At 43.0% G+C, this 22,261-nt stretch overlaps 1 protein-coding gene across 1 annotated transcript in view; it reads right to left on the reverse strand.

The window, feature by feature from the left end:
• Positions 1–12,148, reverse strand: part of LOC126195445 (transferrin) — a 57,177-nt gene extending 45,029 nt beyond the window's left edge. The window contains exon 1 of the mRNA XM_049934073.1: positions 12,038–12,148. Coding sequence (XP_049790030.1) covers positions 12,038–12,128 — 91 coding nt within the window. The 5' untranslated portion in view covers positions 12,129–12,148. The remainder of the gene's footprint in view (positions 1–12,037) is intronic.
• Between the last annotated feature and the right edge of the window lie 10,113 nt (positions 12,149–22,261).

The following is a 22,261-nucleotide window of genomic DNA, read 5'->3' on the forward strand; positions in this document are numbered from 1 at the left end:
GCACGTAGACATGTCTCACCGAATTAGTTGATTTATCGAACACACAAAATCTATAGGTAAAAGAAAATATATTTTAGAAACGGTATTTGTTGACGCACTGTGTTTCCACGGCAAGTGAAGTGAACTAAGCAAAGCATCTCGTAAAATACCATTCTTAGGTAACCCTTTTACTAGTAGTTACTTCACTTGTTTGTTACGTGGGACATAATTTACTTTTCTCTTAGTAGAGCATATTTAACAGAAATCAGTTTTTTGTGGTCATGGCTAATTAACGTTGGAACACTTTTAAGGTAGACTCCATAGAAGGTTGACAGCTAGCGAAAGACATGAAGTCACTAAAATGAAAATATAATTCAATCTAACTACAAATTCTTCCTTATTATAAAATTATATCGAAAGAGCTGCAGAAATTAAATCACAATAACGGTCTGCACTGTCGAGAAATACGAAGAAACTGCTGTCTAGAGATGTGCAAAACTTCTCGTAGAGATGGTGACGTTGTTGGACAAAGTTAGTTACTCACGGAATTAATGTGATGAAACTGCTTGACGTAAACCCAACGAAACGTCCCCTGTACACTACTCAGAGCCCTCGTGTCGTACCCTGTGGTCACACTAGGATAAAACTGTATTTTATTTTATGGTATGTTTTGCACGGAATTCTTTACTCAAACATCTGTAGGCCTTTCCCATTCTTAGTAGAGACAGGCAACCCGCTATTGAGACGTGATGCTAATGCCACTACGTTTTTAGCAACACTGTATCCTAACACAACTCAACAACAAAAAGTAAAATATTATAATTTGTGATGGAAACGATCAAGACTTTCTCTAGAATAATCAGTGCCCTTAAACGTTTGGATCACGTAAAAATTGTATGTCTGCAATAATTATGCCTGTCATAGATTGTTAAGTAACACTGAGGCTTGAAGTGCAGTCTCAGACTACGTTCCATGAAGCCACAGCAATAAATGAGAGTGACTAAGCCAGCATCAGTTTATCAGTATATAATAGCAGCAACACTGTTGTTTCTACACACCATAGTCAGCCGTTGCTTCGTGTCTGCACTACTCGGTATCCTTTAACATGAAATCGGGGGATTTCACAATTCGTCTGAAAAAATTATTATAGGCTTTCAGCGTAAACTTATTAACAATATCCTTTACATAACTGTTACAAACTTCTGTCAACAAACAGAATTCGAGCGAAACAGCCGCAGAATTTTTTACGAATAGGAGCGTGAATTTTAGATGTATCAAATGGTTCAAATGGCTCTGAGAACTATGGGACTTAACTTCTATGGTCATCAGTCCCATAGAACTTAGAACTACTTAAACCTAACTAACCTAAGGACATCACACACATCCATGCCCGAGGCAGGATTCGAACCTGCGACCGTAGCGGTAGCGCGGTTCCAGACTGTAGCGCCTAGAACCGCTCGGAAACTCCGGCCGGCTTTAGATGTATCGCTACTGTGCAAGTGTTCTACGCATTTGGAACCGAACATGTATGTGATGATGTAGAAAATATTTATTAATATGGTTACAAAAGTTGAATGAGACTTCTAAACAATGAGCCTGAATACAAATAAAAAAACGCATCGCGAATACCAGCGTACCGTACCGAAAGGGCAAAAAAAAAAAGGCACCCAAACGACCGAGCTACTCCAGAGTGTATGGAAAGCGAGATGCTGCAAATTGTGATCCGACATCAGTCCAGACGGTTTCATGTGCCGTCTGCCCCGCGACCTCGAAGTTCATGGCCGGCCACGTCAAGGCCATATCTAGCGTAAATTAATTAGCCTGTCAATCCGCAAATGGGCACAGCAGCATCTGATACGTTCGCATCAACAAATTTTCTGCTTCGCTGGCAGGAAATCAATACAGCTCATGCTTATGACGGCAAGGAAAAACGACACTCTTAACATCAAGCATTAATTTCCAAGCGGAATTAAATTAGCTGCAGACAGAGATAAATGTGACATATTTAAATATGTTCAACATACGAGGTTTTCCTGATAAAAGTGACACTTAATATAGCTTTAAACTAAACGAATGAATCTTCGTAATACAACACATAAAAGAAAGTCAACTTGCTTAAGACGCTCGTTTCTTTTCAAGCGGACTAGCTGGGGCAGTGTAAGAAAACTTGATTCGTCCTCGAGCGATGAGGATTTTAAATACCTGTCCAACCATCATGGTACAGTTGTCTCGTATGTTCTCTGAATAAAGTCAGTTTAACGGTCAATTGCTTTCAAGCCCTGACTGAACTAATTTGCTTCCCGAAAGACCTCAACATCGGCGAAGCGTTGAAGTTAAAATTCCATTACCTCATTTCTTCTTCAGACAGATTCAGACGTTGAAGATAGAGGAATTAGTTACTAAAGTGACATGCGATCGATAACCATTCCCATCACAGTTCGAATTATACCGGGTGATCAAAAAGTCAGTATAAATTTGAAAACTTCATAAACCACGGAATAATGTAGATAGAGAGGTAAAAATTGACACACATGCTTGGAATTAGAACCACCCCATATTGCTAGACGCGTGAAATATCTCTTACACGCGTCGTTTGGTGATGATCGTGTGCTCAGCCGCCACTTTCGTCATGCTTGGCCTCCCAGGTCCCCAGACCTCAGTCCGTGCGATTATTGGCTTTGGGGTTACCTGAAGTCGCAAGTGTATCGTGATCGACCGACATCTCAAGGGATGCTGAAAGACAACATCCGACGCCAATGCCTCACCATAACTCCGGACATGCTTTACAGTGCTGTTCACAACATTATTCCTCGACTACAGCTATTGCTGAGGAATGATGGTGGACATTGAGCATTTCCTGTAAAGAACATCATCTTGTCTTACTTTGTTATGCTAATTTTTGCTATTCTGATCAGATGAAGCGGCATCTGTCGGACAATTTTTGAACTTTAGTATTTTTTTGGTTCTAATAAAACCCCATGTCATTCCAAGCATGTGTGTCAATGTATACCTCTCTATCAACATTATTGCGTGATTTATTCAGTTTTCAAATTTATACTGACTTTTTGATCACCCTGTTTATGATGTTGCAAAACAATACTGCAAAATTTCGATGTAGTAGAAGATGCAAGGAGGAATAAATCCTGGATGGGAAGTGAAATACAAAGACCACATTCAGTGATATTAAAATCATGGTTCTGCGTCCTTGCTAAACTGTATGTCCCCCTAAACTAGCCAGGTAAGTCAGCTCAAAGATCGGACGAAGGCAAGGCCACAAGCACTGGTGTATTCAAACCAGTCTTAGGGTTGATGGCAACTCTACTTTACAGGGCTTAAAAAATTCGGAGGCCAACGCGTACTGTGAATTACATGGACATTGAATGGCAATATACGTACACCATGTGAGTAAGTCTACGGCTCAGTCAGTATGAGCTGTGTGAAAGATTTTGCAGAATGTCAGGTAACATCGACGGAGCGCGACATGTGAACCATAATGATAGAGACAGACACTTAGAACACTTCTTATTAAAAATTTCGTTTATTTCCTATTAGCTGAGTCCTGAATAATAGTACTTGTTCAAATTCGGTTTGGGTGTTTTTCCGATTTGATTATGAAATTTATTTTTGTATTTACATTTTCCTTTCTTTACATTACAGAAAGCTATTAAATTTTGCAACATTTTATTGTTAGTAACTGTCGCAAAGAACAGTGGTTCAAATGGTTCAAATGACTCTGAGCACTGTGGGACTTAACATCTGTGGTCATCAGTCCCCTAGAACTTAGAACTACTTAAACCTAACTAACCTAAGGACATCACACACATCCATGCCCGAGGCAGGATTCAGACCTGCGACTGTAGCGGTCGCGCAGTTCCAAAAGAACAGTGACAATAACTGGTTGTCTCACAGGTAACCCTTAGTAGTCTTACTTCGCTGCTGCGTAGCATCTCCAGACTAGGCTGCTGTCTTCTGTTGGATCCTCATGATATCACCTGTATCATCTATAACACTTCGATGACTTTTGGAACCAGTTTCAACACCCCAAGAAGACGATCCATACCAGTCAGATATTCCATCTTCTACTTTTCCTTTGTGGCCTTTTCTTCGTCATCAGTCTTCTGGCTGGTTTGATACGATCCGCTACGAATTCCTCTCTTGTCCCACTCGCTTCGTCTCAGAGAAGCACGTAACACTACGTTCTCACTGATTTGCTAGATATATTCCGATCTCTGTTTTCCGCTATAGTTTTAACTCTCTACTGTTCCCTCTAGAGCCAAAGAGTGACATATGCGATCAGAAATAGCGATTCAAGACTTTACGATGTTCCTCTCAGGTAATTCTCTCGCAACTGCTCGTCTCCTCGCAATAGCGCCATCCACATGTATCGCCGTCTAGGTAGCGTAGGCGCGGTGATGATATGGCTGTCCTTGTTCATCACTGAAAAGACGGCCAGACACAGCAAAGCATGCGGCTGGGCGAGGTCTGTTGTACACAGGCCAAGGGGCAGCCCCTTATCTTCCACGGTCACGGTGAGGGTCAGGACGGCGTTATATCATTGTACCGTGGCAACAACCGAGATACGATATGCAAGAGGGGTCAGCACAGGTCTACACAAAACCGCTACAGACTCGTCTCACGAAACAAAATCCTGCGACAAAGCTAAATAATTTTGTATTTATATGAAACTTCTAGGTGAAAGTTCTTACAAAATAAGGGAGATACGTTAGCAGTGTTATAAAAACACATAAAATTCCACATGTGGATGCAATCCAATTCTGTGTGCATTCGCGAGGCGGAGGAGATCCGTGAATTCGTCTCTGACGTCCAAAACGGAAGGGAAGGGCGGATGGAAGATTAAGGTTTAACGTCTTGTCGACAACGAAGTCATCAGACACAGAGCACAAGCTCAGATATAGGAAGAACGAGGAAAGAAATTTGCCGTGCCCCTTTCAAAAGAACTATGCCCGCATACGTCTTAAACAGTCTAGGAAAACCTCGGAGCCGCGCGGGATTAGCCGAGCGGTCTAGGGCGCTGCAGTCACAGACTGTGCGGCAGGTCCCGGCGGAGGTTCGAATCCTTCCTCGGGCATGGGTGTGTGTGTTTGTCCTTAGGATAATTTAGGTTAAGTAGTGTGTAAGCTTAGGGACTGATGACCTTAGCAGTTAAGTCCCATAAGATTTCACACACATTTGAACATTTGAATAAAACCTCGGAAAACACAAATCTGGGTGGCTTGGATGGCGATTTGAACAGCGCACTCCCTCAGAGTGCGTTACCTCATATCAGAGCTACATCTGCAGAGTTGAGTGGTAACGTGTTTGTCTTCCATGCAGCGGGCCCGGGTTTGTTTCCGGCCGGCTTGGAAATTTTCTGCGCTCGTGGACTGGCTGTTGTGTTGTCCTCATCATCATTTCATCATCACAGACACACAATTCGCCCAGTATGGCGTCAGCTGAAATAAGATTTGCAATCCGGATGGGGCCTCCCGGCCATCAATGCCACACGATCACTTCACTTCATTCCAAAGCACGATATTATTCTCTAAACTCGCAAGTCTATGTCCAGCGGTTCTGGCAATGAAGGAGCGCCATAACTTCCTTAACCGTAGTTGTTTATTCCATCTAAAGGTATAACGTCCTGCAACGGCAATTTAGCTAAAATGTGCATTAAAAATTAAAATTTGATGTAAAAAGTAGGTACAGATATTATCTAAAAAGACCGTAAGAATAACGTGTTCTGATGTGTTACTCATAGTCATTCGCAGCCTCAGTGATACTTTAGGAAAGTGTACGTCATTTTCATACTGACACTTTACATTCGTTTACAGAAATAATAATTTTAAACAGTAGCATACCTTTCAAGGAGGTCATAAGATCAACATCAACAAAGTGAAATAAGGCTAATGGAATATACTTTAATTAAGTTAGGCGATGTTGGGATAATTAGAATGCGAAATGAGGCACTAAAAGAAATAGATGAGTTTTATTGTTTGGGCTACATAACCGAAATAGAGGATACAAAGTGCTGACGAGCTAAAGTAAGAAAAGCGTATCTGAAAAGAGATGTATTTTTAACATATAATTTCAATTTAAGTGTTAAGAAGTCTTTTCTGAGGGTATTTCCTTTAATGTATATATTGAAGTATGACGGACAATAAAAAGTTCAGAAAAGAAGAGAGTAAAAGATTTCGAAATGTGGTGCTATAGAAGAATGCTAAAGAAATGCACAGGAAGACAATCAAATTGAGGAAAAAATAAATTTACGGGACAGCTTGACTAAAAGAAGGGATCGGTTGAAAGGACACGCCCTCAGACATCGAAGAACTGTCACTTTGTTTCTACAGGTGTGTGTGTGTGTGTGTGTGTGTGTGTGTGTGTGTGTGGCGCCAGAAACAACTTCAGGGTTCATCTTTCGCACTTCTCCCTAATTTTCTTCCTGATGTCCTAATTTCCGCTCATCACACTCACGCACTATGTGTCATGAAAATTCTAATTCCACATTTATGTTGCTATTTCTTTGTGTCAACATTCTTCAGAGCGGTATTAAATCGTCTTTTATTTCTATCTGTGTTGCGAGAATCTGTTCATGTCAATATACATACTACATACTCTCAACTTCATTAGTCCAGTTTTGGTGTGAATTTCCCGAAGCAGTCTTCTGGACGGAGACGTCCGCAGTTGAGACTGTTAACACTGTTGTACTCCCAGGGGCATACAGCATATGCATAAGTACCACCAGGGTTTCAGAAGACGACTGCGGAAAACCCATAAGACATTCTGAAAACAGACACACATCCGTCGACATGGCATCTCCCCATGTTTGTAACTCACATTACAGATGCTCAATATGGTCTTTGTTCGTGACATGGCAAGCATTAGTTTGTTGATGCAAGTAATCGACGCGATGTGTCCTGGAAGGAGAGAAGGCACCCTGTTTTGCCTATCTGCAGGTGAGAACTACTTCGATCTGACAATGCGGAGACGAGGTTTAACAATGAAACATGAGGCCAGCACAACCTGCTCATGCTGCAGTCGGTAACGCTTATATAAGACAAGAAGTGTTTGGTGCAGTTGTTAGATCAGTTACTGCTGTTACAAAGGCAGGTTATCAACATTTAAGTGGGTTTGAGCGTGATGTTGTAGTCGGCGCATGAACGATGGGCTACAGTATCTCCGAGGTAGCGACTAAGTGGGTGCTTTGACGTACGACCATTTCACGAGTGTACCGTTAATATCAGGAATCCGGTAAAACATCAAAGTTCCCACATCGCTGCCGCAGAAAAAGATCCTCCAAGAACAGGACCATCGACGACTGAAGAGAATCGCCGTGCGGTTCTAGGCGCTGCAGTCTTGAGCCGAGCGACCGCTACGGTCGCAGGTTCGAATCCTGCCTCGGGCATGGATGTGTGTGATGTCCTTAGGTTAGTTAGGTTTAATTAGTTCTAAGTTCTAGGCGACTGATGACCTCAGAAGTTAAGTCGCATAGTGCTCAGAGCCATTTGAACCATTTTTGAAGAGAATCGTTCAACGTGACAGAAGTGCAACCCTTCCTCAAATTGCTGCCGATTTCAGTGCTGGGCCATCAAGAAGCGTCAGAGTGCGAACCATTCAACAAAACATCATATGGGCTTTCGGAGCAGAAGGCCTACTCGTATATCCTTGATGACTGCAAGACACAAAGCTTTACGCCTCGCCTGGGCCCGTCAACACCGATAATGGGCTGTTAATGACTGGGAACATGTTGCCTGGTCGGACGAGTGTCGTTTCAAATTATATCTAGCGGATGGATGAGTACGGGTATGGAGACAAGCTCATGAATCCATGAACCCTGCATGTCAGCAGGGGACTGTTCAAGTTGGCTGAGTCTCTGTAATGATGTGGGATGTGTGCAGTCAGTGTGATATGGGGCCTTGATACGTCTAGATACGACTCTGACAGGTGGTACGTGCATAACCTACCTGTCGATCGCCTGCCTCCATTCATGTCCCTTGTTCATTCCGACGGACTTGTTCAATTTCAGCATGACAATGCGACGCCCCACACGTCGAGAATTGCTACAGAGTGGCTACAGGAACACTCTTCTGAGTTTAAACACTCCCGCATACACCAAACTCCCCAACATGAACATTATTTGAGTATATCTGGGATGCTTGCAATTTGCTGTTCAGACTCCCCACCCCCTCGTTCTCTTACAGATTTGTGGACAGCCCTGCAGCATCCATGGTGTTATTATTTCCAGCACTACTTTAGACATTAGTCGAGTCCAAGCCACGCCGTGTTCGGCACTTCTGCGTGCGGGGGGCCCCACACGATATTAGGAAGGTGTACCAGTTTCTTTGGCTCTTCAGTGTATGAATTCTGCTAGGCATTAGTAAGTTTCCCTTTACCAGTGAGACACTGATACATAGCAATAGCAAGTACCAAATTCAGTTGGTTCTCTTATAACATGTCTTCCCGTTGATAGTCAAAGGATTAAGAGCTTATTAGAAATCTGAAATTTCAAGGCGTTCCCGCCAAGGTTACATGGACTAGCAAAAGACGCGATGAAGATGTGAAGTCGCTGCCAGTTGTAACCAATATTGCCTCTTCATTCCAATATGAAACAGTTCAGACGACCACTTTCAGCAATTTTTATCTCAATTTAAGGTCAGTGCTTGATTCCAGTTGGATTCTACTTTGCGTGCCTATTTCTGATATCCCCTGCGCGTCGACCACAAACCTGTATTATATTAATTACAAGATAGGAGCGTTTTTCCTCCACTTGCAATACAGCTTCTTCTCCAACTTTTATGTTGAACGATTCAATATTTACCATTTACACTTAATTAGTATTCTATACATTGTTCATTTTCCTTTCAATCAACAGGCCTTTGAAGGGTCATTTAGTTCTTCTTCCACTTCATACGTCTCTTCTTTGATGAACACTTTAATGTAAAGTAGCAATAACTGTAGCGCTGCCTTACACCACTCTGAACATGAAGATTTACTTATTGACCTTCCACGTTGAAACTAATAAATGATGTAATGGTATAAATATATCAAAGTTCCTACATCTCTGGTCATTTCCCTGTTACATTTATTTGAATTTCTGCTTCTGTACTTATTTCATTCTTTCCTTATTGTTTGCATATTTTTCCGCTAGAACTACTGTAAGATGAGGTTAGAGATAATTTAGTGGAGGAATATCATGACCAGATAGGGAAAGCTGCAATGATTGCCCTTCTAGGTTGCATTTTTTTATTTAAAAAGCTATTAAAACACAGGTACATGTTTGTGAAAGTCAGCAACTTCCACGAGGTGAAGAAAACTTCTACAGTGCAGCATGTAAGAACGCGGAGTCTCGCGGCGGTAACGCGGTAACATTGCATAAAAAGTTTCCGTTTTCTAGCCGTGTCAAATAGTTAAAACCCCAAAAGCACTCCTCGCCCACTGTCAAATGGTACAATTGTAACACCGCTTGAAAATGGCTAAGGAGTGATTGGTCAAAAGCTTTTGGAGTTTTAACCGCTTTACGCGGCTAGTAAATCGAGAACTTTTTACCCACACTCGGTAGTTTAAGTTTTGATAGGAAACAGGCAGTGATTCGAAAATATTCTTTAGGACCCGCCCACTCTCCCCAACGCTCATGTAGAGGACGAATACCCATGAGTGTAGCAGAAGCATCTTGATGTGCCAAATCAACACTTCCATGGGGAAGCTTCTGGCTCGAAAGGCCTTCCGCTGCGCGACCGCGCCGTGGCATTGAGGAACAGGTGCGACGCGCCGCGCTGCTAGTAGAGAAAGCAAGCCGATCGCCAAGGACTGCCTGCGGCTGCTGCATCATAGCAGGGCCGCCCCACCTTACTGTCAACGCAGACGTTCCAACCGGGATTCCCAGCGCACTTTATTGCGGCTTGGCTGCACCGGTCGTCATGTAAAGCCGTGTCGGCAAGTTTGTGTCTATAATGCATCTTAATTAAGAGTACGTGACTATACTGCGAGCAGTGTACTTGATAATCATACTGAAACACTTTTGGCAGTTGCCTCATTTCCGTACTAAACAAATCGAGTAGACCCCCATTCTACCCACCTTTCCAATAACCACGCCGAAAATCTAGCTCCAATATGTGATCTTTTATGCCGGCCGAAGTGGCCGTGCGGTTAAAGGCGCTGCAGTCTGGAACCGCAAGACCGCTACGGTCGCAGGTTCGAATCCTGCCTCGGGCATGGATGTTTGTGATGTCCTTAGGTTAGTTAGGTTTAACTAGTTCTAAGTTCTAGGGGACTAATGGCCTCAGCAGTTGAGTCCCATAGTGCTCAGAGCCATTTGCACCATTTGTGATCTTTTATAGTGGAAGTAGGTCACCAGAGTAATTACGTTGCCTGTGGAAGGGAAAGCCACTTTTTCTGCAGACAACCGCGGTATTTTCCGCTACTTTACAGCAGCACTCCAATTTCAGTTGAGCTAACTAGTAGCTTATTCCAACCGCACCTATTGCGTTCCTCCAACCTACAATTATGTAAGATCTTTTAGCTATCGTGCACGTTTTCCTGCTTAAGCGGCCTAATGCTTTTCTCGCATAACTGAAATTCGCTTACTTTCTAATTTCGCATTAATTTTGTCCAAGTAAGCTCCAACGGGCAACAGAGGACTGGTAATGCGAATCTCGCTCTTACTGAACGAAAATAAGTAAGATACAAAATCTTAGAATTTACTGCAGCAGTTAAACACATTTCCTGTAAACGCTGGAAAAGGATTTTTAAGGGCGGATGGTACTGCAGTTAGCACCAATTTTAAACTCACAAAAAGTGTATGTCAAAGAAACAACGGGGTCTGACTTCTTGTATTGAACACTTCGACATGAATAAAAGTTAATTTGGCAAACAGACTTCCTGGCTCTCTGATATAATTACTGTTTTAGTTTTCATTTGCTATCTGCATTTGGGTTATACTTTTAAGATAATTTTTCTACAGATGACAGGACTCGAGCAGTGGCATATGTCTAATAAAATAGTATGTTAGCTCGACGCCCTCCAGATATTTTATTTTTATTTTTATAGAAATGAGAATGGTTCCTCAGAGGAGGAAACTACTTGTTGTTCTTTCTATAATAATGTGTTGTCTGTCTTTACGAAATAAAAACTAATCCAGTCTCTAGTCTTGCCGTACACCTACCACCGCGATGTAGGCGACTCTAAAAACTTAAGAATGTTCCCGGACTATATGCATGTAACGTTTAGTTAATTTATTATGTTGTTCCTCTTACGATCATTTATGTTCTATGTAGTCACGCGAGCACGCTGCACATACTGTGACTGTGCCTTCTTCATTAGCTTCTCAATCACTGAAGCAAACACGAACATTTCTCACCTACCACTTAGCTATATTCATTCGACAACTCTAATACAAGATCTCATTCACTCAGCGGCTAGTCTGTACCTGTTCATAAAATATTCCTCCATCTCCTTCACGATTTCATCCACACATCTGTGGTACCGGTAACAAACTACTCAGTACTCTACATCGTAGCCAAAGACACGGTTAGAAACCCTTCGACTATCATCGCCTATCCCAATGTAATTTAAACTTCTTCCTCCTGTCCAGCAGAAACCAGCACCTCTGTTCCACACTCAACACCTTTCTCAGCATTCATCACCTCTATCTGTTTCTCTTTTTTCTTCTATCTCATCTCTTCTCTTTCCCACGTCGCTTCCATGCTATTCTTGTAGAATATCATTCCTTGCAACTGACAAAAACTTTACATTATGCGAAACTTAATATGTATTTTACCTCAAACAGTTCAAAGACAGTACTCCCCATGCCCAGCGCATAAACACATTTCTACAAGGATACCTCGTTCGATCTAGGAGAACTTCCGAAGGCTCTAAAGCTGTCTTATTTATAAAATACTTAAGTAAATACTTTTGTCGATATTTCACACAGTCCACTGTATCTGTAGTTTTGTTGACGTGTCAAAAGTCCAGAGACAAACGGTATAGAGAACAGCGTAAACTTGAACACAGGAAAGGAGCAATTTGTTTGGATAGTGTCAGAGCCGCGTGTATAGCAGCGACTTACATTTGCGCGCTGAGGCCGTGGGCGCCGCGTGGAGTGCAGCGGGCAGTAGCAGTCCCAGGAGAAGCAGCGGTAGCGACGCAGCAGTCTTCATGGTGGACCACCGAGTAGTGTGCCAGCGACTCCGCGAGCAGCGCTTATATAGTCGCGCCGAGAGCGCTGACGTCACTCGCAGAGGGCACGCCGGGCGATCAACGGATGATGGCTGCTGCAGACTTTTTCCTCTTTGTCCGACAGCCATCACCCTACACGTTCTGTGATGCAGTTCCACTATCTCTCACCGTGTAACCATTAATCACATTGTGAACCGACCATCTCTTCATTATACAGAGCACTCTAAATGGATCCACCGAAGAACCGATTCTATAATCAAACTGATGGCTCTGAGCACTATGGGACTCAACTGCTGAGGTCATTAGTCCCCTAGAACTTAGAACTAGTTAAACCTAACTAACCTAAGGACATCACAAACATCCATGCCCGAGGCAGGATTCGAACCTGCGACCGTAGCGGTCTTGCGGTTCCAGACTGCAGCGCCTTTAACCGCACGGCCACTTCGGCCGGCAATCAAACTGATGTCTCTAACGATTTCGCATGTTACAGACACGAGACTGCTGCTGTTCGTAACGACAGTAATTGACGTCGGCTTACATTTTGTGGGTGAATTGTTGCTACTGGCAAGCTTCATCCATCAACAGCTGAAACATCCGTGCAGGCTGCTGCAAATGTTTTCTTTCCTTTATTAACTCTGCCCTGAACCACTGCCTTTCAAATTCTTTCTTTCTGCTATTTCTCCATTGGACTACAATTAATATAAGCACCCAGACATATGGACAACATCGCAGACCCGCATCCTCGATTTAACTACCAATTCCACATAGATGACAGCAGAGCTTTTTATGAAGATCATCATGCAAGTTTGGGTTTGTAACAACTCCATTTGCTTCCTAAAAAAGGTTTTTCGTCGTTTTAGGGCAAGGTACAGCGTCTTGGTCTGGCACAAACGTGTTCACACGAACAAAGTGGTGTTTTGATTATTGTAGTATATGTTTCGCTCAAATGGATAAACTAGAACATCATATCGTCATAAAATTTCATCCGTAGTTGCTGAAAACTTATAAGAAACCTGGCCCTTCACTTTCAACAGCTATGAACAGGATGTCTTACATCAATATGAAATGTTTTACATGTGGAATTAATGATGAGGAAGCATTCTGCATGATAGGTACATGTTTATTGACTTGTCACCAAAAACAAATGCGAAACAACATTATTAGCAACGGTTGGACAACCTTATAATATATCCAACTGATTTTGAATACTGATTTGTTACTCTGTATCAGATACGCGTCAACCTCCCCACGACAGAAAGGAAACAGCGATCAAATCTGTAGGTGAGAAAAGGAGAAACTTCCTTGAAAAGAAGGCGAAATCGGTTTTCATCTGCTAGATACGCTATGACCAGAACTACCTGTGATGCATACAGGATGTCTCTTTCTGATTACTTTGAATTGACTAAAACAATAATGCAAGCACGTGACATAGTCCTCCAGCACAGATTGGACAAAACTTGGAGCTGCAACAACTTCAACAAATTAAGTTTCGTCTGGACAAATCACCTGTCCACAAAGGAGCTTTGGAAACGATGAAACTAGAGGGACTTGAGAAACAAAAACATCCGTCCTGGTCGCCAGATTTGGCACATCATATCTTGAATTTATTTTCACATTTAAAGAAATTTTAGAAGTCTACAAAACCGTGCTTCAAGTATTGTACCTGCTCTGTGGTAAAACATTCCAGGAAGTACGTGATGTAAATGGGGAACACATTAAAGATTAATGTGATGAACACAAAATTATCTTTCACTTCAGGCTGAGAAGTGATATGGCTAACTAATTATTCAAAGCAAGAAACTGATGTTTGGCGTAGAATTGCCTTTCTTGCTTGTGTGTGTTTATCGTGTGTCATAAATGTTATAATATCAGAGACGTAAATTGCTTCAGACTAATAAACAATTGGACTCCCATCTTAGGATGTTGGCTTGAAGGATCGGTGCAGACGCTCACAAGAACTCCTGTCATCACTGTGTCTAAAAGGACCTCATACTTCAGGTGGAGGTCAATCACAGCATTACGCTGTGGTCCCATTAGTACTGATAATGCAATTTATATTAGAAATATCGGACGTAAACGGAGTGTGACGAGGTAACCATTTCTCATTTCAATTTTTATTGGCTAGCTGTATAGCTATACGCACAGAGAGCTAGCTTGAGAGGGGCTGCACATGTTGCCTCAAATCTGCTACCTTGCCCAGTTGCTTTTAAGCAGTTTAGCAAATCGCGCTCTTGTTCCCCGTAAGTGCATCGCCAAAGACACTATAGACGGTGTTAAAATACGAAAGTCATGACACAGAATATACACGATTCCCAGACATACGGCTCACCCGACGTCCCTCCATCCGGATAAATGTCGTGTGAGCGCAGGAAGAACACAGGGCCACAGAATTTCAATAGCATAAACGCCAACCCTTAAGTGGCAACTGGCTGTATATACTGGCATGACAAGGAACAATCGGCGAAGAATAAGAAGCCTGATACCTGTCGGCTGAGACTGATATGGCTATAGTCCCTTTAGAGACTTTATTCGAACTGAGTCGCTTGCTCATTGATAGATAGATACGCCTATGCGCTGATTTTCGGAAAACTCTACTCAAATCATCGACCTTAAACTGGATTTCGCCCAACATTATCTGACAAAGCAGTGAATTTTAGGAGACTTTACCGAGAACATTAGCAGTGAACTCTACGCCTTGAACAGCCATTGGAATCCAGAAGCTCTAAACTCCTTTGGACTTGCAGGTGTCTGATAAATTGCCTACTTTAGAAACCACGAACGTTTAGAGCCATGGATACGACAAATATTTATTTTGACAAAGTGAATCATGTTGGCCAATATGGCCACAGTAACTGACGAATAACGAAGCTCACGCGCCCTAACAATTACCTGTAGACCGTATGTATTTGCGAAAGGTATTAGTTTGTCATTACAGCGTAATACATCTGAGCAGTCTTTGCGAGCTGTGGCGAGATTATTGATACTCTTTCCAGTCACATTAATGTGACAACTTGTGAAAAGCCTGAATAACCACCTTTTGCAACGTAAGACATGCAGGAAGAGAGTCAATAAGGTTTTGGAAGGTGCCCACAGGGACGGGGCGCCATACCGACACCAGCGCCATGGCATCTCCTCTAGATTTCTCGGTTCAGGACCCATGGTGCGAACAGCCCGATAGAGGAGGTCCCACAGATTCTCGACTGGGTTTCTGTCCAGGGAGTTTGGTGGACAAGGTAGTACGGTAAACTTATCCTGGTGCTCTTGAAACCGCGCACGTACACTGTGAGCCGTGTGACACGTTGCATTGTTATGAAGATAGATGTCAATGTGCCAAGGAAAAGCAAAGTGCATGCAGGGCTGTACATGGTCCCCAAGGATTGATAGATACTTGTGTTGATCCATTGTGCCTCCGAGAAGGACGAGATCACCTATGGAATGTCACGAAAACATTCCCCAGATCATAACGATCCATCTTTAATGCAGGGCGTTTGCTTTTATGTGTTTCGCACCGTACATGCCAATTCCTACCTCTGGATCACGGGGTCCCGGGTTCGATTCCTGGCCGGGTTGGGCATTTTCTCTGCCTGAGGACTGGCTGTTTGTGTTGTCCTCATCATTTCATCATCATTAGTGAACATGGAGAGATTGGATTGTGTCAATATTGGGACTTTGTACGGCGCTCATAACCGTGCAGCTCAGCTCCCCACAAACCAAACATAATCACCATCACCATCATGGCCGTCTGTCCGATGGAACATAAAACATGATTCATCTGAAAAGGTCAAATGTCGTTACTCAGTGGACGTTCAATTGCGGTACTGCTGTGCGGATTTCTGCTTTCGTCGCAGGTGAACAGCAGTCAGTAAGTTTCCGTGAACCAGGTGCCTGCTGCAGGTGCACTTACGCAGCAACGTTCGCTGAACCGTCATTGAGGGCACACTGTTGGTAGCCCTTTGGTTCATCTGAGCGGTTAGTTGCTCGACGGTAACACCTCTGTTCACCGGCACATCTCCGACAGTTTATGCACTTAGCCATTTCGGAAATGCTTCCACGTTGACCCGAAAGCCAATGATCACATCCTTTTGGACATCAGATGAATCGCTCCGTAACCACTTTGCGACAACGACTACACTGGAATGAAATTTTCACTCTGCAGCGGAGTGTGCGCTGATATGAAACTTCCTGGCAGATTAAAACTGTGTGCCGGACCGAGACTCGAACTCGGGACCTTTGCCTTTCGCGGGCAAGTGCTCTACCAACTGAGCTACCCAAGCACGACTCACGCCCCGTCCTCACAGCTTCAATGCTGTAGGTTCGCAGGAGAGCTTCTGTAAAGTTTGGAAGGTAGGAGACGAGGTACAGGCAGAAATGAAGCTGTGAGGACGGCACGTGAGTCGTGCTTGGGTAGCTCACTTGGTAGAGCACTTGCCCGCGAAAGGCAAAGGTCCCGAGCTCGAGTCTCGGTCCGGCACACAGTTTTAATCTGCCAGGAAGTTTCAACGACTGCACTGCTTTCCGTGTCCCCCGAGACCGCTACTAGTGCTGCCACGTGCCATCCGTGAGTGGTTATTGCACGTTGACGTTGAACATAGGCGGTGGTCACATTAATGTGACTGCGGTGTGTGTGTTCACATTTGTAGACAGCGCGCAAAAGTATTAACCATTTGCACGGAAAGTGTCCAGTGCTCCAAGGAAGGGACTGTTTCAAAAATAGAAGTAGTTTGTCTTTGTGTTTGGTAATTCCTAGTATATAGTGACCTTTGTTCAGACATATTCCAGAGTGCCACTTACACAGTAAAGCTGAGGAGAATCGCAGTTCACGTTTCATTTCCCATTGGAGTACATTGTGTGCCGATGTGTGCCTTATACAAGGACCCTGCTACACTCAGGAAAAATGTAAATTTATCGTGGAATCTATTAATCTTTGTTAGTAAAACAATGCCGGACGCTGTGGCCCAGTGGTTCTAGGCGCTTCAGTCTGGAATCGCGCAACCACTACGGTCGCAGGTTCGAATCCGGTCTGGGGTATGGACGTGTGTGATGTCCTTAGGTTAGTTAGGTTTAAGTAGTTCTAAGTTCTAGGGGACTGATGACCTCAGATGTTAAGTCTCACAGTGCTCAGAACCACTTGAATTTAGTAAAACAGCAGACAGATTAACACTCTTAAAATACAGTACCTACAGTTGGTAATAACTTATTTCACATTTCTGATGGATATTCTGTCAGTAAGCGTTGTCCAGTATTACAACAGACGTCATTCTTCTACTTCTTCTGTAATAAGAGATGTTACGTAACGTTTCCGACATTTAACAGTTTATCTCATTGTTATCTGTAAATTTTGTGTTGTATATTTTCTACCTAGTTGAACTTCTTTACCAATGCTTTTCCCAATGCCGTATGGTTCTATCCGAGGAGATGCCAAGAAACCTGAGTTGCAGTAGGGATCGCCCCACACGTTTTGCACATACACGAAGCCTTGATAGTACATATTTACACTCGTCTTTGTACATATTAAAATACCAAGGAAGTTCAGACTGGAGACCTATGGACTATCATTTCGTCTTGAAGCTTGAATGATGCATTGAATTGAGAATAATGGTGTGATCCCCATTGAAGTGATATCAGAGGATACGACCGAATGTTCTGAGACACTTAAATGAATTAACTTTTGTCTTTATAGCACACGCTCTCGGTATCTTTCGCTAGCACGCCGTTACTCACTACACTCCTCACTCTTCTCCTTTCCCCCCCTCCTCCCCCCTCCACCCCCTTACTACCAGCCCACCTGTATGCAGTGCCTGTCATGCGAAATATTTTAACTCTTATGCCCTCTCCAGCAAAACAACAGCATCTTTGATATTCCCGTACCTGACATTCAGATTCTTTATTAGTACTATTCGCCTAAATTCTTTATGTCAGGAAATGTACTTCTTATAGAATTCCTAATTCTTGCAGTTGTTGCTCACTTTGGTCGACGTAAACATGGTTAATCGTTACGTTCGTTCCCGCTGACATGGTACTTCATAAGAGGTCGCTTCAGGCTGGCTGCCGATGTTGCGCTCAGCGAGAATGGATTGTAAGAGCTGAAGACGTTCCCGTTAAGAAAGTCAATCATGCCTCTGCTGAGTTTTTATAAAGGTTGCGCATCCACGGCACGAGCAGCAAGATAAAAAACACTTTTAGTCTTTTACACAATGACCACTACTCTAAGAAATTACGTACACCATTCACAAAGATATTGTTTCAAACTTTGACTGTCGGGAAAATGTTAATGATTCTTCAGGAATCGACTTACTTCCTACCAAAATCTACTTCTCAACCACGCATAAATACGAGTATTGCCTATTGCTGTGAACATTTTACGATACGTTTTCTACTTTTGCAGCCAAGACGATATTGAATGACAGTTTCCGGGGAAGACGCAAAAGCCCCCGAGGCCGGTGATAATCGCACACGTTAGTGACTCATTTCTGCTATCAAATTTTCTACTCCAGCCACTGCTGACAGTTGCATAGCAACATGTGAAAGGCAAATAAACGTAATGCTTTACCATTAAAGCGAAACGCATATAGTGAAAAACGTTTCTTGAAAACAAATTAATACTCAAGACATTTATAACAAAATAATCTCTCAACAATGTTTTGGAATTTAGTTCCGTAACGAATACCTCTTAAACAACATTTCCAAATTTCTCTTTTAGAGCTCGACTTCTGTCTCATAATACCCTCAATCCTCCTTTTTTTCATTTTCAAATTACGTGAACGTTTGCAAAAACAAATTTTCCTTCACATAGTTTTGCTTGGGCATTGTCTGCTTGTGACTTTCAACCATTATCTCTTTCCTTAGTAAGTGTTCAGAATTAGCTCGTTTGTTCAATAATCACACACTTTCAGAAAAAGATGTAACACTCGCACTGGCCATTTTGTTGGAAACTGATCTGGCATGTAGTTCATTATTGTAGGAGCTCGTGATGGCAAATTCAGACCAAATGGCTATTGAAACGGTCGCATCTGTGCACAGTGTACCCCCTCTGGCAGCAACACGGGCTTGAATTCTCGCATGTAAATGATCATAAAGGTGCCGAATGGCATCCTGCGATGGATTGTCTGAAGCATCTTTCGCCTTTTGTTGCAATGGTTCTGGCAAGCTATGAGGAACGACTAAGTTCCCACTTCATCATGTCCCATGCATGTCCAGCTGGTGAATGATCTGGTGATCTTTCTGAGCAGGGCAGTGGTTTAACACAACGAGGAAATCTTGCTTCGCAGCAGCCGCTCATGGACGTGCAATGGCCCGCTGAAAAAGCACATCACTTTCCTACGAAGAAATGACTGTGGTACGTGGTTAGCAGCCTGTGCAGTGTAGCTGGCGTTGGTTGTTTAACTCTGCAGAAACACCACATGTGAGCGCGAGTTGTGACTACTGGCCTTCCTCACCATCAAGCCTGGTATGGGATTTGTGTGTTCTGGGCGAATGCACTACGGAATAGGCAGCCCACCAGGTCTAAGTCAATCTCATAAAGACAACCCACTCTGATAACTGGCAACAACAGACCGCCATTCCGTCCTCCAGTCGACTTCTTCATGGCACCAGGGTTTCCATGCTTGACAGTGTCGTTGTGTTGCTGGCAGTCTTGTCAGTACACCTATCTTAATCCCTTAGTATGCATGTAGTACACCGAAATACCACTGAACAGTCATGGGGTGTTGCATTTTTTTTTTTTCTGGCACTGTAATTTCAAGTATGGTTCTTTTGTGATCTGACGAATTTATTTATTTAAATTCCAGCTTAACACAATCGTAAGACACTAGTATTTACATTTCCTCTTTTTCTTGTAGTTGTGGCTGAATATTTCTTTTTATTTTCCTAGAAGAGTTTCTTCGACCATGTTCTGTAGCACTGTTTTCGGTCTTACTTGGTAACCTGCCGTGCACTACTTGCCTTGGCACGAGGCTCACAGTTCCAGCTCCGTTTTGTTTCACGCACGCAATGGCTTTTGATGTTTGATTCAAAACGGTATTTTTTAAAAATCAAATTTTCTAATTTCCCATGAATCTTTAATGTAACCTATCTAAGAACTATGAAAGACACCTCTGACGTGACGTCAGCTATTACTTGATTCAAATTCTGAACTTCTTTAAATTTCTTGTACATGGTTTTTTTCGTTGCCGAATTTATTCTCCTGCACATCCTGACACATGAGTCGTCTAGTGTATCTGCGATGCATTCCATGACAATCACTGTTGCTTTATGTGATGACACAACGAAAAAGTTGTGCATTTTCAAAAATTTTCAATTTTTTAAATCCAAAACGAGACTAGAAAAGAAAAAACTAAGATATAGCCAGGTAAGAAGTTAATGTGAAATTTAATGGATAGTGATGATGCAGATTTATCAAGTCTGTGAAGTTTATTCGGGGTACCTACAGCGTATGATGTTTACGCAGTTCAAGGAGCAAAATAATAACACTTGCTTCGAAACTGAGAAACTCTATGGCCGTACTTACATTGTATAGCCGAAAGGGCTGAGAGAATTTCTATTAGCGTTGAATTTTGCGTGTGGGATAAGATGATCTGCTTAACTGGTTGTTTCCTGTTCAGGATCGGTATCTACAGCATTTGTCTTACGAGTGGATGAGTTTAAGAGGGGAGGCTCTTCATTGCGTTAATGCGCTCAAGTGTAATCTCTTCAGCGAAATGAAAGCTTTCCCGCTCCGCTGCCGTGGGCAGCGCGGCGCTACGAAGAATTATTGACTGATGAAAACCGGTGATTAACAGGTGTGACGGTCTCCTTGTAAGATACTTTACGTCATATTGAAAGAAAGGAGAAGAGCTATGTGTCGTATTTGAGTGAGATGTATGAACTTCAGTGCATCAAAAACTATGTAATAACGATGAGTGGTCGTGAAGTTCTACTTTTTAACTCGAAAAAATCTGACCGCGGCCATGAAGCTTGGTGGTGATGTTACTCCTCTTCTACATATCCACCGTTCAATTTGGCACATCTTTACGAACGACGAAGACTTGGTAGAGACCTTGGTTGTAGCTGTCCGCAGTTTTGGCTGATGGGGGAACACTATACCTCGAAAATCACCTCCCATCATTTTGTAAATGCCTGCCACGATTCCTTCATCCGAGGAACGACAAAGAGTTCGCTGGGTGCTGCGTTAGGGGAATACGAAGAATGAGATAAAATCTGACAGCTCAAAGAAGAAGCGTATGCGACTTTGTCCTCTGCAGACTGTGCTGGGACGTTGTCGTGGAGCAGAAACACACTCTTGTACAGTTGGCTGAGACGCTTCCTCTTGACGGCCCCCATAGCCTCGTCAGGAGATTTTGGTAGTACGCGCCTGTGGCGGTTTGACCGTTACGAGCATAACCTGTGATCACTTCGCCAAGGCAGTACCATAAAACGCTCAGCATCACCTTGACCTATAATGGTTGGGACACCAACATGTCATTGGAGGTGAAACCACATGATTCGATTATTTGATTTGCTCCTTTATCTCGGGGTCATAGTGATATACCCACCATTCTTCAGGTTGACGACAGGTGCTCCTTGCACTTACAAAGGCTCAGCGCATCGTCTCGGCGCATCATCAGTGGAGATAACAATGATCTGATGATGGGCTACCTACGACTGGAAAAAAAATGTTCAAATGTGTGTGAAATCTTATGGGACTTAACTGTTAAGGTCATCAGTCCCTAAGCTTACACACTACTTAACCTAAATTATCCTAAGGACGTACACACACACACCTATGCCCGAGGGAAGACTCGAACCTCCGCCGGGACCAGGGCACTTTTATAGAAACAACCAAAAAAGTATTGAACTGCGGGGCCAAGACCGCTCGGCTAATCCCGCGCGGCGTACGACTGAAATTATTTGCTATCTGTATTGATTATTTTTCTTACATTCCGGTACCAGATAACTTACGTTTTCAGTTGTGAGTGCAAAAATTGTTAAACCACTGATACAGTACACCAGGGAGGGAGTCTGTCGGTCCTGTGTGTTTATAATTAACATCTTTGTGTCTAAAGAAGCAGGAATGTTGGTTATGTACTAAGGAAGTCAGGCTAGTACTGCGAAGAAGGTACCGGTAAGCGCTGGGAAC

The sequence above is a fragment of the Schistocerca nitens genome, chromosome 1 (genome assembly GCF_023898315.1).
Source record: "Schistocerca nitens isolate TAMUIC-IGC-003100 chromosome 1, iqSchNite1.1, whole genome shotgun sequence".
NCBI classification, from domain to species: domain Eukaryota; kingdom Metazoa; phylum Arthropoda; class Insecta; order Orthoptera; family Acrididae; genus Schistocerca; species Schistocerca nitens.